A 16,631-nucleotide genomic window follows, 5' to 3' on the forward strand; every position below is an offset into this window, starting at 1 on the left:
GAATCATAGAATCATTGAATCATAGAAACATTGAATCACTGAATCACAGAATCATTGAATCATAGAATCACAGAAACATTGAATCATAGAAACATTGAATCATTGAATCTTTGTATCAGAATATTGAATCATAGAACCATGGAATCATAGAAACATTGAATCACAGAATCATTGAATCATAGAATCACAGAATCATTGAATCATAGAAACATTGAACCACAGAATCACAGAATCATTGAATCACAGAATCATAGAATAATTGAATCATAGAATCACAGAATCATTGAATTATTATATCAGAATATTGAATCATAGAATCATGGAATCATAGTAACATTGAATCATTGAATCACAGAATCCTAGAATCATGGAATCATAGAACCACAGAATCACGGAATCATAGAATCATCTGGGCTGGAAGGGACTGACCCCCCCACAATCAGCAGGGACATTCCCAACTAGGTCAGGGTGCCCGGGGCCTCACTGAGCCTCATCTTGAGTATCTTTAACCCGGAGAAGAGGAGGCTCAGGGGAGACATTATTGCTCTTTACAACTACCTGGAGGGAGGTTGTAGCCAAGTGGGGGTCAGTCTTTTCTCCCCAGCAAGCAGCAACAGAACAAGAGCACACAGTCTCAAGCTGTGTAGGGAGAAGTTTAGGCTTGATCTTAGAAAGAAGTTCTTCCCAGAAAGAGCGCTTGGCCATTGGTATGGGCTACTCAGAGAGGTGGTGGACATCCCTGGAGGTGTTTAAGCAAAGCCTGAATGAGAGACTTAGTGCCATGGTCTAGTTGATTAGATAGGGTTGGGCGATGATCAAGTTGGACTTGATGATCTTGGAGGTCTCTTCCAACCTGGATGATTCTGTGATTCTGTGATTGTTCAGGGAAGGGGCCTGAACCACCTCCCTGGGCAGCCTGTTCCAGTGTTCTACTACCCTCATAGTAAAGAACTTGTTCCTAAACGACTGATGGGGCTAATGAGAGCCTCAGATCCATAGAATGACATTTGCTTAGCATGAAACACATCTTCTGCGCTTCCAAGCTCATGTAAAACTTCCTTGGACACCCTTGTCCCTATTCCCTGTGAGTGAGACCCTGCTCATACCCTGACACATGGTGGCACATTAACTGTGGCACTCCTCAGGGTCTGGAGTCCTGCTCCCTTTCAACCGCAAGAGAAACTAAAAGGGGTTGAAATCTGGTCAGAATCAAATGGCTAATTATAATCATCCCAGTAATTACAGCAAAGTCCTGCTGCTGGAGGGTGATTATGGATTTGTATACCCCTCAGCTTCTCAATTTTAACCTTGGGGAAAAGCACCCTTTTAGCTCTCTTTCCTTTTCTTGCTTTGTAGAATACTTCCTTCCTTGTGCATTGAAGGGGAAAAAAAAACACACCAAACCCCTGAAGAATTATTGAGCTCTGCAAAACAGAATGTAATCCTGCCTTTAAATGTCAGAAGCTAGAGATGGGGAGGGGACAGAGCAAACTTCATTCCTTGCCTGGTATTCTGAGTACTCAGAAAACACTTATTTATCATGAAATACTTCAGGTTTTGTGAGTGGCTGGTGTGGAGCAAGGTCAGTATTATGCTGTCTTCAGGAAGACATGAATGCACAGGTGGAAGAAGTGTTCCACAAAGATGCTTCACATCTCAAGCCTTTTTTCTTGGAAAAAAAAACCAACTTAGTTCTGAGTTAATTTATAACATCCAAGAATGAGCCTTATTGCATCTGTTGGCACAGGGAAACAAAATGTGGTAACACTCTTAATGAAATATTTGGGCAGGGGCTGGCTGGAGAGCAGCCCTGAAAAAAAGGACTTGGGGGTGGTGGGGGATGAGAAGCTCCAAAGGAGCCAGCAGTGTGCACTTGCAGCCCAGGAAGCCAAGCAGAGCCTGGGCTGCAGCAAGAGAAGTGTGGCCAGCAGGGCCAGGGAGGGGATTCTCCCCCTCTGCTCCACTCTGCTGAGACCCCACCTGGAGCACTGTGTCCAGTTCTGGAGCCTCTATTCCAGGAAGAATCTGGAGGTGCTGGAAGGTGTCCAGAGAAGGTCTACAAGGATGATAAAAAGTCTGGATCTCCTCTCCTATGGAGACAGACTAAGGGAGTTGGGGCTATTCAGCCTGGAGAAGAGAATGCTCTGAGGATACCTTCTTATAGCTCTTCAGTATCTGAAGGGGGCTCGGAGAGAGCTGGGGAGGGACGTTTTAGGGTGTCAGGGAATGATAGGACCAAGGGGGAATGGAGCAAAACTAGAAATGGGTAGACTGAGATTGGATGTTAGGAAGAAGTTCTTCCCCATGAGGGTGGTGAGACACTGGAAAAGGTTGCCCAGGGAGGTGGTGGAAGCCTCATCCCTGGAGGTTTTTCAGGCCAGGCTGGATGTGGCTGTGAGCAACATGCTGTAGTGTGAGGTGTCCTTGGCCATGGCAGAGGGGTTAGAACTGTATAATCCTTGAGATCCTTTCCAACCTTGACAATTCTATGATTCTATGAAATATAGATGACAGAAGAAGTGGTTGCCTTTCAAATTGTTTCTCTTGATCTATCAAAGTTGCCTTCAAAGGAATATCCACTTATTGGAAAAATGATGCAAAAACAGAAAGTAGAGCTCATGTTTGCTTTCTCAGCATGTTTCTGCCTGCATGTTTCTTGGCATTAAACAGACTGCTAAAGGAGCTTTGGGCTGGATGTTAGGAGGAAATCCTACACAGAGGGAGTGATTGCGCATTGGAATGGGCTGCCCAGGGAGGTGGTGGAGTCACCAGCATTGGAGGTGTTTAGGAAGAGACTGGATGGGGCGCTTGGTGCCATGGTTTACTTGATTAGATGGTGTTGGGTGATAGCTTGGACTTGACGACCTCAAAGGTCTCTTTCAACCTGTTTTTTCTATTCTATTCTATTCTATTCTATTCTATTCTATTCTATTCTATTCTATTCTATTCTATTCTATTCTATTCTATTCTATTCCATTCCATTCCATTCCATTCCATTCCATTCCATTCCATTCCATTCCATTCCATTCCATTCCATTCTTATTTGCCTTCACCCCAACTAATAGAATCATAGCACTGTCAGGATTGGAAGGGACCTCAAGGATCATCCGGCTCCACCCCCCCTTGCCATGGGCAGGGACACCTCACACTACAGCAGCTTGCTCACAGCCACATCCAGCCTAGCCTTCAAAACCTCCAGGCAAAGACAAAATTCAGTACAGAAATGAATGATGTTATGTGCAGGATAATTTTTCTGTGAATAGAAAAAAAACATAAAATAAGAAAAAAATAGCACAGATGGGGCAAAATAAAAACATGAGAATGAACAGGGGAGTGGTGCTTACAGAGTTGTGCAAACTCCATTTCTTGTGTATCCAACATGTGCCTGCCAGTGATAAGAAAAATCTTTCAATACCCTTCAAACGATTTGCAGTTGGAATTAACTGCTTTTACAAATCCACACAGCCCTTGTTCATGGGCAGCCATTAGCCCCTGGACACTTAAAAACAAACCCACAAAGCTGGCAAGTTACTGGATTCTTCTCAGAATCAAGAGATTAGGATGCCTTAATGTGCTACCATGAAGACTCTGAGCCATGCTGGGGGCACGCTGAGTAACTAAGCAATGCTCCGATGGGGTTTGGGACTTAGAGGAATACTTTTTGCTTGAGTGAGGGATTAGGAAAGTCTCTGCCTTGTTGTCTTTCTGTCACAGAAAGAAAACTAAATCCCCTTTTCACATAGTGAATCAAAGATCTGCATTTATATTTCCCCTCAAAGAAACAGGCTGGAGATGCAATCAAATGAGATCTCAGTACCACAGTACATTAGAGGGTGGAAGGGACCTGCAGAGATCATCCAGTCCAACCCCCCTGCCAGAGCAGCATCACCCAGGGTAGTCTGCACAGGAATGCATCAAGGTGGAGTTTGAAAGTCTCCAGAGAAGAAGACTGCACAACCTCTCTGGGTAGCAGATTGAACCTCAGTGTGAGGACACAGTCTCAAGCTGCACCAGGGGAAGTTTAGGCTGGAGGTGAGGAGAAAGTTCTTCCCAGAGAGAGTTGTTAGCCATTGGAATGAGCTGCCCCGGGAGGTGGTGGAGTCGCCATCCCTGGAGGTGTTCAAGAGGGGATTGTACATGGCACTTGGTGCCATGGTCTAGTCATGAGGTCTGTGGTGACAGGTTGAACTTGATGATCTTTGAGGTCTCTTCCAACCTTGGTGATTCTGTGACGCTGTGTGATTTTGTGGGCTCAACACTGATAAGAGCAGGAATTGAGCTCCTCTAAAAGGAAGATCTTTCCATTTCAAAATCGTAGAATCACAGAATCAACCAGGTTGGAAAAGATCTCAGAGATCATCAAGTCCAACCTATTACCTAATACCTAACACTTCCTGACAACTAAACCATGGCTCCAAGTGCCACATCCAAGCCTTTTCTGAATACCTCCGGGGACGGGGACCTCACCACCTCCCTGGGCAGCACATTCCAATGGCCAGTTACTCTTTCTGGGAAGAACTTTCTCCTCACCTCGAGCCTAAACTTCCCCTGGTGCACTAAATGCCTCATTCAGGCTTTGCTTAAACACCTCCAGGGATGTCCACCACCTCCCTGGGCAGCCTATTCCAATGGCCAAGCTCTCTTTCTGGGAAGAACTTCTTTCTAAGATTAAGCCTAAACATCTCCCTACACAGCTTGAGACTGTGTCCTCTTGTTCTGCCGCTGGTTGCCTGGGAGAAGAGACCAACCCCCACCTGGCTACAACCTCCCTTCAGGGAGTTGTAGAGAGCAAGAAGGTCTCCCCTGAGCCTCCTCTTCTCCAGGCTAAATGATCCCAGCTCCCTCAGCCTCTCCTCAGGGGGCTTGTGCTCCAGACCTCTCACCATCCTCATTGCCCTTAATACAAGACTACTTTGGCTATGAAATCTCTTTGGGATGGCTGCTGGGGCAGGACCCTTTAATATCTTTTGCAGTGACCTGGGTGGCAGGACAACACAGCCTCAGGAGCTTTGCAGATGATGCCACACTGAAATGTGACAATGCAGGTGCAAGGCATACCTTGGAGGCTGGAAGAAAGGCCTGACAGGGATACCCTGTAGTTCAGCAGTGACAAAAGCTATGCCCAACATCTTGGGCACAAAACTTCAGGTTTTGATGCTGTCTGAGAGGTGGACAGGCTCCAGAGTGGCTTTGTGGAAAAATACCTGAGGTAGTCTTGTTATTCTTTATTATTTTCTCAAAGAGCAGTCAGGCTGTGGGGAAGGTTTTCGGGAGAAAGTCACAAGCAGCAATCTAGATGAACATTCATAGAATCACCTGGGTTGGAAGAGACCTCCAAAGGTCATTCAGTCCAGCCCCCTCTGCAGTGGGCAGGGGCATCCTCCACTAGATCAGGTTACCCAGAGCCCTCTCCAGCCTCACCTTGAATATCTGCAGGGATGGGGCCTCAACCACCTCCCTGGGCAACCTGTTCCAGTTCTCCATCGCCCTCATGGTAAAGAACTTGTCCCTAATATCCAATCTAAATCTGTTCTTCTCTAATTTCAAACCATTGCCATTTGTCCTGTTACTGCAGGCTTTCATAAACAGTCCCAATGCAGCCTTCTTGCAGCCCCCTTCAGGTACTGGAAGGTTGCTATTAGGTCGCCTTGGAACCTTCTCTTCTCCAGGCTGAGCACTCCCAGTTCCCTCACCCTGTCCTCATAGCAGAGGTGCTCCGCCCTCCAGTCACTGCTTACATTCATAATAATTGCCTCATCCTACTCAGGCTGGTCTACATTACTGACAAAAATGACAGTGAAATAGATTTTCTAGGTTATCTCTTAGCTAACCTGTCTTGAGCATCTCTATGTATTGGTGATTGTCCCCTGGCACTCAGTTCTGGGGAGGCCGCACCTTGAGTGTTGTGTCCAGTTTGGGGCAACTCAAGGCAAGAGAGATGTGGAGGTGCTGGAGCCAGTGCAGAGGAGGGCAAGGAAGCTGTGAAGGGCCTGGAGAAGAAATCTGATGAAGAGCAACTGAAGGAGCTGGGGATGGTTAGTTTGTAGCAGAGGAGGCTGAGGGGAGACCTCATGGCTCTCTACAGCTCCCTGAAAGGAGGTTGTGGAGAGCTTGGTGCTGGTCTCTTCTCACAGGTCATTAGTGATAGATAAGAGGGCAGAGCCTCAAGCTGCAGCAGGGCAGCTTCAGACTGGACATTAGGAAGAATTTTTCCCCATCAAGAGTGGTCCAGGGCTTGGAATGTGCTGCCCAGGGAGGTGGTGGCTGGATGTGTTTGAAGGTGTTTTGGATGTGGTGTTTGGGGCTCTGGCTTAGAGGTGATCCTTGTAGAGCAGGGTTCTGGGTTGGACTTGGTGATCCTGAGGATCTTTTCCAACCTGAATGGTTCTGTGATTCTGTGATTTGCTTATTCACTTGAAATAAATGAATTTATTGACTAGGTCTCTTTGGATGGGGTTCAAAACCAGTTCAGGCTATGGATGCTTACCAGAAAGTAACTGTGATTACAAATATTTCTCATCCCTCCTTTCTTTTTTGTTTGTTTGTTTCTGTGCATTATCTGCCTGTGCATTACAGAGACTGAAGGAGCTGAAGCAGAGAGAGTTCGCTCGGAACGTGGCCTCGAAGTCGCGTAAAGATGAAAGGAAGCAGGAGAAAGCCCTCCAACGTTTGCACAAGCTGGCTGAGCTAAGGAAGGAGAGAACGTGGTAAGTGCACAGCTGCTGAAACAGACCAAAAGGGGAAAAGAAAAAAAAAAGGCCTCCACTCTTAGAGAGATTTAACACATCCAAGATTGAACACATCTAAGTGCTGGGTTCTACACGTTGGCCACAACAACCCCATGCAGTGCTACAGGCTGGGGTCAGAGTGGCTGGAGAGAGGGCAGGCAGAAAGGGACCTGGGGGTGCTGGTTGATAGTAGGCTGAACATGAGCCAGCAGTGTGCCCAGGTGGCCAAGAAGGCCAGTGGCATCTTGGCATGGATCAGGAACAGTGTGGCCAGCAGGAGCACGGAGATCATTTTCCCCCTATACTCAGCACTGGTTAGGCCACACCTTGAGTCCTGTGTCCAATTCTGGGCCCCTCAGTTTAGGAAAGATGTTGAGATGCTGGAAGGTGTCCAGAGCAGGGCAACAAAGCTGGGGAAGGGTTTGTAGCACAAGCCCTCTGAGGAGAGGCTGAGGGAGCTGGGGTTGCTTAGCCTGGAGAAGAGGAGGCTCAGGGGAGACCTTCTTGCTGTCTACAACTACCTGAAGGGAGGTTGTAGCCAGGTGGAGTTTGGTCTCTTCTCCCAGGCAACCATCACCAGAACAAGAGGACACAGTCTCAAGATGCACCAGGGGAGGTTTAGGCCAGATATTAGGAGGAAAATGTTCATAGAGGGAGTGACTGCACTTTGGAATGTGCTGCCCAGGGAGGTGGTGGAGTCACCAGCATTGGAGGTGTTTAGGAGGAGACTGGATGGGGTGCTAGGTGCCATGGTTTAGTTGATTAGATGGTGTTGGGTGATAGGTTGGACTTGATGATCTCAAAGTTCTCTTCCAACCTGGTTTATTCTATTCTATTCTATTCCAGATGCTGCTGTGGGCCAGGGTGGGGTGTGGGGGTGTGGGGGCTCTTGGCTGAAGTCACGCTCATGCATTTTGGAAGCAACATGTGTGCAGCACTTTGATTCACACTCTGTGAAGGCATGTATGTTTAACAGTGCCTTTTTTTTTTCCAGTGGAGCAAAAATGACATGTATTTTTAGTCTTATAAAAAGAGAGAGAGAGAGAGCTGTGTTTCATATATATTTCATAAAACCAGGCAGGCTGGTTGAAAGCTGAGTGAAGTAGGTCATGCGTTTGAAGGCTGCCACTACTTCATTGATGAGGTGAGGAACGCAGACTTGTCTTTCCAGGATGTAACAGATCTCGCTGGTTTAGTTCTCAAACTGCTCTGCTTGCCTGGGAAAGCATCCAGAAATCTTAGGTTTAGATTTTAGTGACTGGATTTTCTTATATTGCAGCCCAGAAAGCCAAGCAGAACCTGGGCTGCAGCAAGAGAAGCATAGCCAGCAGGGAGAGGGAGGGGATTCTCCCCCTCCACTCCACTCTGCTGAGACCCCACCTAGAGTACTGTGTCCAGTTCTGGAGCATCTATTCCAGGAAGGATCTGGAGGTGCTGGAAGGTGTTCAGAGAAGGGCCACGAGGATGAGCAGAGGGCTGGAGCTGCTCTGCTGTGGAGACAGACTGAGAGAGTTGGGGTTGTTCAGTCTGGAGAAGAGAAGACTCTGAGGAGACCTTCTTGTGGCCTTCCAGTATCTGAAGGGGGCTACAGGAAAGGTGGTGAGGAGCTTTTTAGGGTGAGTCCAATACCCTGCCAAAGCAGGATCACCCTGGGTAGTTTGCTCAGGACTTCATCCAGGTGGGGTTTGAATGTGTCCAGAGAAAGAGACTCCACAACCTCTCTGGGCAGCCTGTTCCAGTGCTCTGTCACCCCCACAGTGAAGAAGTTCTTCCTCATGTTGAGGTGGAACCTCCTGTGCTGTAGTTTACATCCATTGCCCCTTGTCCTATCCCAGGGTGCAACTGAGCAGAGCCTGTTCCCTCTCTCTTGACCCCCAGCCCTCAGATGTTTAGAAATATTGATTAAATCCCCTCTCAGTCTTCCCTTCTCAGACTGAAAATCTCTAGGGCTATCAGCCTCTCCTCATAGGCCACATGCTCCATATGTTTTCTTTTCATTTAGATCTCATCTTACCAGGTGAACTGACAGAGAAGATGAACCAGGTTGTAGCTCTTGGTCTCTAATAGTCTCCTCCCTAGTTTGGACAGTGACCAGCAGGCTGAAACAAAGTCTCCCTACACATGTGGATGGGACATGAATGTTGTGAATCATAGAATCATTGGAACATAGAATCAGTTAGGTTGGAAAAGACCTCCGAGATCATCAAGTCCAACCTATTCCCTAATACCTAACACCCCCTGACAACTAAACCATGGCTCCAAGCGCCACATCCAAGCCTTTTTTAACATCTCCAGGGACAGGGACTCCACCACCTCCCTGGGCAGCACATTCCAATGGCCAATCACTCTTTCTGGGAAGAACTTTCTCCTCACCTCCAGCCTAAACTTCTCCTGGTGCAGCTTGAGACTGTGTCCTCTTGTTCCCCCACTGCTTGCCTGGGAGAAGAGACCAACCCCCACCTGGCTACAACCTCCCTTCAGGGAGTTGTAGAGAGCAAGAAGGTCTGCCCTGAGCCTCCTCTTCTCCAGGCTAAACAGCCCCAGCTCCCTCAGCCTCTCCTCATAGAGCTGTGCTCCAGACTTCTCCCCAGCTCTGTTGCCCTTCTCTGGACACATTCAAGTGTCTCAATGTCCTTTTTAATTTGAGGAACCCAGAACTGGACACAGTACTCAAGGTGCGGCCCAACCAGCGCTGAGTACAGAGGCAGAATGACCTCCCTGCTCCTGCTGGCCACACTATTTCTGATGCAAGCCAGGATGCCATTGGCCTTCTAAGTCTGTTTGACACGAGCCATGAAACACCTACATTTTATCTCTTTACAATAACTCAATCAGAGACTCTTTCTCCTCCACCCAGGTTTTAACTGTTCAAATTTAATACTTAAGGATCATAATTTTTAGGTTCCCACCTTTAGCTGTTATTCCTCCCTAAACCTACTCCTAAGATCTTAATTTGTCATGCTTTGGGAGAAAGAGGAAAGAGGAGTAGAGTTTTCTTGTTTCAGCTTTGTTGGTATCTTGTTTTGGTTTGTTGGGGGGGGGGTTAATTGCTTTCTTCTAGTTTATGAAGAGGAACCTCTCTCTGAGCTTCATTTCTCCGTTGAAGAATTGCTGTTTAATACCACTTCAGCTCCTGAGAGCTGTGACAGAGATGACACACAGGATTATTACATTTTTTCTTAAGTGGTATTTTCTTGATTATTTTTTGTTTGGTTGGGTTTGGAAGTTCCTTTTTCTATTGTATTCAGGAAAGGATTTGTGTGCTTTGGGTGGCTTTTTATTAGCTGTCTTCAACTTATGAAGGATTGGACAAGGCAGGAATTCTGATGAAGAATTCCTTCCTCATAAAAACTGTGCCTTAATTTCTGGACCAAATAATTGTATTTGGGATTCTTTATTTTAGCACTTCTTGGGGTCCCAAATGACACTTGCAGGTTTTCTCAGTGACCCCTCATCTAGATTCATAGATTCACAGAATATAAGAGGTTGGAAGGGACTGCCAGAGATCATCCAGTCCAACCCCCCTGCCAGAGCAGCATCACCCAGGGTAGTCTGCATCCAGGTGGGGTTTGAAAGTCTCCAGAGAAGGAGGCTCCACAACCTCTCCAGGCAGCCTGCTCCAGGGCTCTGTCACCCTCACTGGAAAGAAGTTTCTCCTCATGTTGTGCTGAAACCTTCTCTGGTCAAGTTCGTATTCATTTTTCCTTGGCATATTACTGCACACTACCGAAGAGAGATTGGCTTCCTCCTCCTCAGATATTGGTAGACATTGACCACATCCTCTCTCAGCCTTCTCTTCTCCAGACTAACCAGCCCCAGGGCTCTCAGCCTGTCTTCATAGGGGAGATGCTCAAGTGCCCTAATTATCCTCATGGCTCTCCCTTGGACTCCCTCCAGCAGGTCTCTGTCTCTCTTCAGCTGGGGAGACCAGAACTGGACACAGTATTGCAGATGTGGTCTCAGCAGGGCAGTGTAGAATTTATAGAACAGCAGGTTGGAAGGGACCTCAAGGATCATCTAGTCCAACCTTTCAGGGTAAGAATTTAGTTTAAATGAGCTGGCCCTGCAGCCTGTCCAGCTGAGCCTTGAAACTGTCTAATGTAGGGGAGTATGTAGTATTGCTCTGCACTGTAACATAAAATAATTTGGCTAAAACAAACCCAAGAACTGTTTTCACATAGGCTCATTACTCCTAGTGCTGAGCAGTTCCTGTGGATCCTGGAAAACTGACAGCTTAAACAGTTTTTGCTCCTCTCTTTGCTTCCCTATTAAGTCAAATAGAACAGATGGAAAGAGGACATGAAATGAAGAACAGAAGCAGACAGTGATAAATTTTTGCTCAAGAGGGATGAATCACTTACTGCACTACTGTCAGCTGAAATACTCTCCCCAGTACTATTTTGTTGTGAGAGAAATTGCTGAGATGGCAGTGGCTCGGTCTGTGAGCACAAATAGGACGGGAGCTGCTGGGTGATTGCCTGTGGGCACAGCAGCACTCACTGGGATGATGACTAAGAGGGAAGTGGCCTGTGAGGTGCTCTCTGGTATAATACAGAATCAGAGAATCACAGATACATTCAGATTGGAAAAGACCCTCAGGGTCACCAAGTCCAACCCAGAACCCTACTCTACAAGGATCACCCCTAAATCAGAACCCCAAGCACCACATACAAACCACCTTGAAACACATACAGGCTTGAGGAGTCCACCACCTCCCTGCGCAGCACATTCCAATGCCTGACCACTCTTGATGGGAAAAAATTCTTCATACTGTCCAGTCTGAACCTGCTCTGTTGCAGCTTGAGGCTGTTTCATCTTGTTCTATCACTAATTACCTGTAAGAAGAGACTAGCACCAGCCTTTCTACAACATCCTTTCAGGTGGTCTCCCCACAGCATTCTCCTTTCCAAACTGATCAGCCCCATCTCCTTCACTTGCTCCTCATAAGATTTATTCCAGGCCCAGAGATGTGTAGCCAAGAGATTGAGGGAGGTGATTCTCCCCCTCTGCTCCAATCCAGTGAGATGCCACCTGGAGCACTGTGTCCAGTTGTGGAGCCTCTATTACTGGAGGGATCTGGAGGTGCTGGAAGGTGTCCAGAGAACAGCCACAAGAATGAGCAGAGGGCTGGAGGTCCTTTGCTATGGAGACATATTGAGAGGGTTGGGGTTGTTCAGTCTGGAGAGGAGAAGGCTCTGAGGAGACCTTCTTGTGGCCTTCCAGTATCTGCAGGGGGACTACAAGAAAGCTGGGGAGGGAATTTTTTAGGGTGTCAGGGAGTGATAGAAGTTGGGGGGATGGAACAAAACTAGAAGTGTGTAAATTGAGATTGGATGTTAGGCAGAAGTTCTTCTTCCTGAGGGTGGTGAGATGCTGTAACAGTTTGCCCAGGGAGGTGGTGGAAGCCTCATCCCTGGAGGTTTTGAAGGCCAGGCTGGATGTGGCTGTGAGCAACCTGCTGTAGTGTGAGGTGTCCCTGGCCATGGCAGAGGGGTTGGAACTGGATGATCCTTGAGGTCCCTTCCAATCCTGACCATTCTATGATTCTATGGCTCACAGGTTTTGTTTTCTTTCCTAGTGCTCCTGGAAGTGGCCCTATGTTCAAATCCACTACGGTGACTGTGCGAGATTACTGTGGGGACAGCCCTGGGAGTGCTGCTCTGGACTCCACCAGCCAGCAGGAGCTCAGCGCTGTGGCAGCACACGATGCGCAGAACCGCGACCAGGAGCCTTCTGTGATCTCTTCCACCCCTGGGAACTCATGTGGGAGCAAATCTGACCCTGGCAAATGTGGAGATCAGGTTCAAGGATCTCAAGGACATAGAGTTGGGTTCTCTTTTGCTTTCCCTAAGAAAGCAGCAGTCAAACTGGAGTCTTCAGCTGCCGTTTTCTATGAGTTTAATGAGGAAGGGTCTGTGGAACATGGATTTAGTAGGAGAAGTAGGTTTGTTCCAGGAGCCTGTAACCTTCAGTCTCCTCCAGTGGCAGAAATAGTCCTGTGTCCTGAGGAGAAGAATAACTGTTTTCACCCATTGGTGGAAAAATGCACAGACACAGCAGAAGCTCCTGAAGCTCAAGAGTCAAAGGAGCTGGCCAGTGAAGAAAACAGGGTGCTGGAGACTCCTATATTAGCTCCTGCTGTGTCTCTCTCAAAGCAGCTGGTGTCCTCAGACATGGATGGCTACATTATTGATGTAAGTGGAGCAGACTTACCTGACCAAATGCTGCCAGCAGTTGAGGCCAGCGCTACAGTGCTGCCCCTGGACTGCAGTGGTTATGAGCTGCAGGCAAACAGGGCTCTCATGCAGGCGGTTGTGGAGGATCCTTTATCAGTGCAGGATGTTGTGGAGGAAAACAGTAAGGACAGGAACAGTGATTCATCCACAACTGCAACTGAAATCAACAAACTGGGGGCAGATCCATTGGTTCCATTGCCATCTGAAGATGGTCATAGGGGAGCCCCACCAAGCAAACCAGATGTGTGCAAGAGACCTTGTGAACCCTTTGTTCCCGTTCTTAGCAAGCGTGGGTCCAACGTTCTCCAGTGGCCGTCGGAAATGTTAATTTACACAAGTACAGACCCTTCCATTTCTTACAGCTGCAACCCTTTGTATTTTGATTTCAAGTCATCAAGAGCAAGCAGCAGCCAAGACAGGCCCAAGCATCCACCCAACATACCTCATCTGAACCACAAAACTGAAGCCAACCATAGTCCAGTCCCAGATTCTACAAATAAACCTGCTGTGGGGTGTGGCGGCTACGAAACAGAAGCGAACCAAACCGTGTGCAGCTCCACAATGCCCCTCACCAGTGAGGTTTCCTTCATCAGAAGATGTCATCTTGCAAAAAATCACAACAAAGTGTCCTTGGATGAGTCCTTCAGGATTAGAAAACCAGAAAAGTATCACATCTCTAAAAATCTCTCACGACAAAGCACTGTGATAGAGGAGAAACACAGCAAAGCCTGGATCAAAGAGAGCCATGAAAAATGGCTTCACAAAAGCAGAAAGCGGAAAAGGAGGAGAAAATTATGCCACTGTCATCATCACCACCACCATCACTGTGGGGACACAGCAGTGGCAGAAACAGGGATGTCCTCTGTGGCTGAAAAGGAAGTCAGTTACAGAGATGAGAGTAAGTATCAGCACCTCCAAAACAATGCAGAGAAGTGCAGGCATGATGCAGGTCCAGAGGTACAACAGTCGCATCAAAGCCTTGGCATTGAAAATGGGCCCAAGAGGGTGGTGCCTGTGTCAGGGCACATGCACAGGGACAGAGGCTGGTGTGACATCTGGAGTGCAAGAAGCAGCTGCCAGCACCGTGGTTGTAAACGATTGCACAGAAGGAGCAAAGCAAGCTGCCGGAGGCAGGCAAAGCAGCTGGCCCCCGGTGCCAGGAGGCACAGCTTGAGGTGCTCTAAAATGTGTTGTGGCTGGAAAGTCAGGAGATCGAGCTGCAGCCCAGAGCATAAATGTTTAGGCCACTGCAGTGAGGAGAAGAGTCCAAGTCAAAACCAGCCTGTAAAGAGAGGTTACAACGTCCTGACAGAGGAGCCTGAAAAACCTCACTGCAAGCGCAGGCAGCATGCCTCTCGCTCCTCCTCCTCTTCCTCTTCCTCTTCCTCCTCCTCCTCATCATCATCATCAGAGGACAGCTCCTACGGACAGACATCATCAGCAGAGGAGTATCTAAGGCAAGCACGTGCACACCACAAGGCTAAAGGCAGGCGCAGGAGAAGGAAAACTCGAACCCATCACATATTCCTTGCCAGGAGTGCCAGAAGAGAGACCTCCAGACCTTCCCGAGAAACTTCTGCAAGTTCCACCTTAAAGATTCCGGAGGACTTCTTGACTCAAGACAGCCTAAAGGAAGCTAGTGTAGACCCCAAAGCTGACGACACGAAAGATGCAGATGAAGCAATGCAGCTGGAGGAGGAAAGCAAATCACCTCTAGAAACTGATAGCTCCCCCCTGCTGGCAGATGACAAACAGGTGACAGGCACCGCGTCGGAGAGCGCTCCGAGTACGTTTCCTGATGCCATGGCGGGGTCTGCTGCTGCTGTTCCTGAGCGCGGCGCTGCAGCAGCTGCCGGCCCCCGGGACGTTCCTACGCAGGAGGAAAGGAAAAAAGAAAACGTCAACAGTCAGGAAAGTCAAACGCGTTACAAAGGTCCCCTCCCAAACAGACCCTTGGAACAAGCTCCTCCCAAGCCCTACCTTTGCCATTACGAACTGGCCGAGTCCCTGCCGCACGAGAAGCTGAACGACGGGTCGAGCGAGTGGGTGCCCTGCAACCCCGGCGTCTTCGGTAGCCCGCCCCCCTTGCCCTTCAAAGAAGCACATGGGAACAGCCACACCTTTCTCGCTACGGAGCAGTTAATAGCCCCCTTCGCCCTGCCCGACCAGACGCTGATATTCCCTCCCGAGAGCCACGAGAAGTTCAAAGACCTGCCGTCGGAGGCGTACCAGCAGGTCGTCCCGCAAAACCTGCTGGCCGGCAAAGTGAAGTTCTCCTTCCCCCCCGCGGCCATGCAAGCCCCCAGCTCCCCGCTTCAGCCCTTGCCCTTGCAGCCGCCGCTCTGTTCTACCTCCGTTACCACCATCCACCACACCATCCTGCAGCAGCACGCTGCCGCCACCACGCTGAAGGTTCTCCAGCCCCACCAGCAGTTCCTCTCGCAAGTCCCTGCACTTTCCAGAGCTCCTTTACCTCACCTGCCGGTAGGACCGAGGCTTTGCCCGGCAGGGCACGCAGCCTTCGTGGCCCCGCCGCATTTGCCGCTGCTGCCGCCCTCGGTCCTGCACCCGACCCAGCTGGCGTTTCCCCCCCTGCCTCACACCGTCTTCCCTTCCCTGCTCTCCCCACACCCGGCTGTCATCCCCCTGCAGCCCCTCTTCTAGGGTGAGGCTCTCCGGGGATGGGGAAAGGAGCCTTCAGCGAAATCACAGGATCACAGGATGCTAAGGTTGGAAGGCACCTCCAGAGATCGTGTCCACCCGCCGCTGCCAGAGCAGGACCAGAGAACCTAGCACAGGTCACACAAGAACGCATTTAGATGGGTCTTGAAAGTCCACAGAGAAGGAGACTCCACAACCTCTCTGGGGAGCCTGTTCCAGTGCTCTGTCCCCCCTGTTTCTGCAGTTCCTTTGGCTTTGCAAAAATGGTTCTGTTATCATTTCCCACTCCCTGCCCCCTTCCTTGAGAAGCATTTACTGTAAGTATAAGGATGCAAACCTTCATGTAAAGCTCAGACCTATACTATAACTAAAGCACTGAATAGTCTGATACTAATATGAACTCTCTCTATATATATAAAGTGCAGAATCATGTCTTAGAATATGTATAATGTATATAAAAAGATATTTATAGTTCTATAACTTATGTTGTAAAGTATTCCCCCTTTCTTTTTTTTGGTTTTATTTTGGTTTGGTTTGGGTTCTTTTTTCTTAATCTTTGTGTATTTGCACCTATTTAATGTTTAGACAAAGCTGATGCACTATGTTTTGTACTCTGTTCTCTCAAACTGTAAATCTAGTGACAAACTATCTCTTGCAATAAATTTTTTGGTTAACTACTTCGAGTGTATCAAAATAAGGGGGGGGGAGGGGGGAATCTTTCATTATAAGCCTCGTGGATTCTGGGGGTTCTTCCATGCTCTTCTGCAGCTCAACAGCATCCTCTACCCCTGCTGTGTGGGGATAATCAAGTTTCCTATATGTCAGTGATTTATCAGGGAGCCTGAGAGGCTAATACCTTGAGGGCAGCTGTCTCAGTGAGCAAGAGAGAAAGGGTAATGGATCTGTTGTGTTAGAGGTTTGATGTCACCGTGACAAATTTTGCCTGCTCCTAGCATGTGCACAAACTGCTGACTGTTGGAGCTAATCCCTTTTATGCAGTGCAACA

At 48.4% G+C, this 16,631-nt stretch overlaps 1 protein-coding gene across 1 annotated transcript in view; it reads left to right on the forward strand.

The window, feature by feature from the left end:
* Nucleotides 1-16,302, forward strand: part of ZNF804A (zinc finger protein 804A) — a 273,822-nt gene extending 257,520 nt beyond the window's left edge. Inside the window, exons 3-4 of the mRNA XM_068137880.1 lie at nt 6,577-6,707; nt 12,307-16,302. Of these exons, the coding sequence (XP_067993981.1) occupies nt 6,577-6,707; nt 12,307-15,628 (3,453 nt within the window). The 3' untranslated portion in view covers nt 15,629-16,302. The remainder of the gene's footprint in view (nt 1-6,576; nt 6,708-12,306) is intronic.
* Nucleotides 16,303-16,631: the final 329 nt, after the last annotated feature.

The sequence above is a fragment of the Melanerpes formicivorus genome, unplaced genomic scaffold (assembly GCF_026170545.1).
Source record: "Melanerpes formicivorus ecotype bairdi unplaced genomic scaffold, bMelFor1.0.p_v2 SCAF_5, whole genome shotgun sequence".
In the NCBI taxonomy this organism is placed as follows: Eukaryota; Metazoa; Chordata; class Aves; order Piciformes; family Picidae; genus Melanerpes; species Melanerpes formicivorus.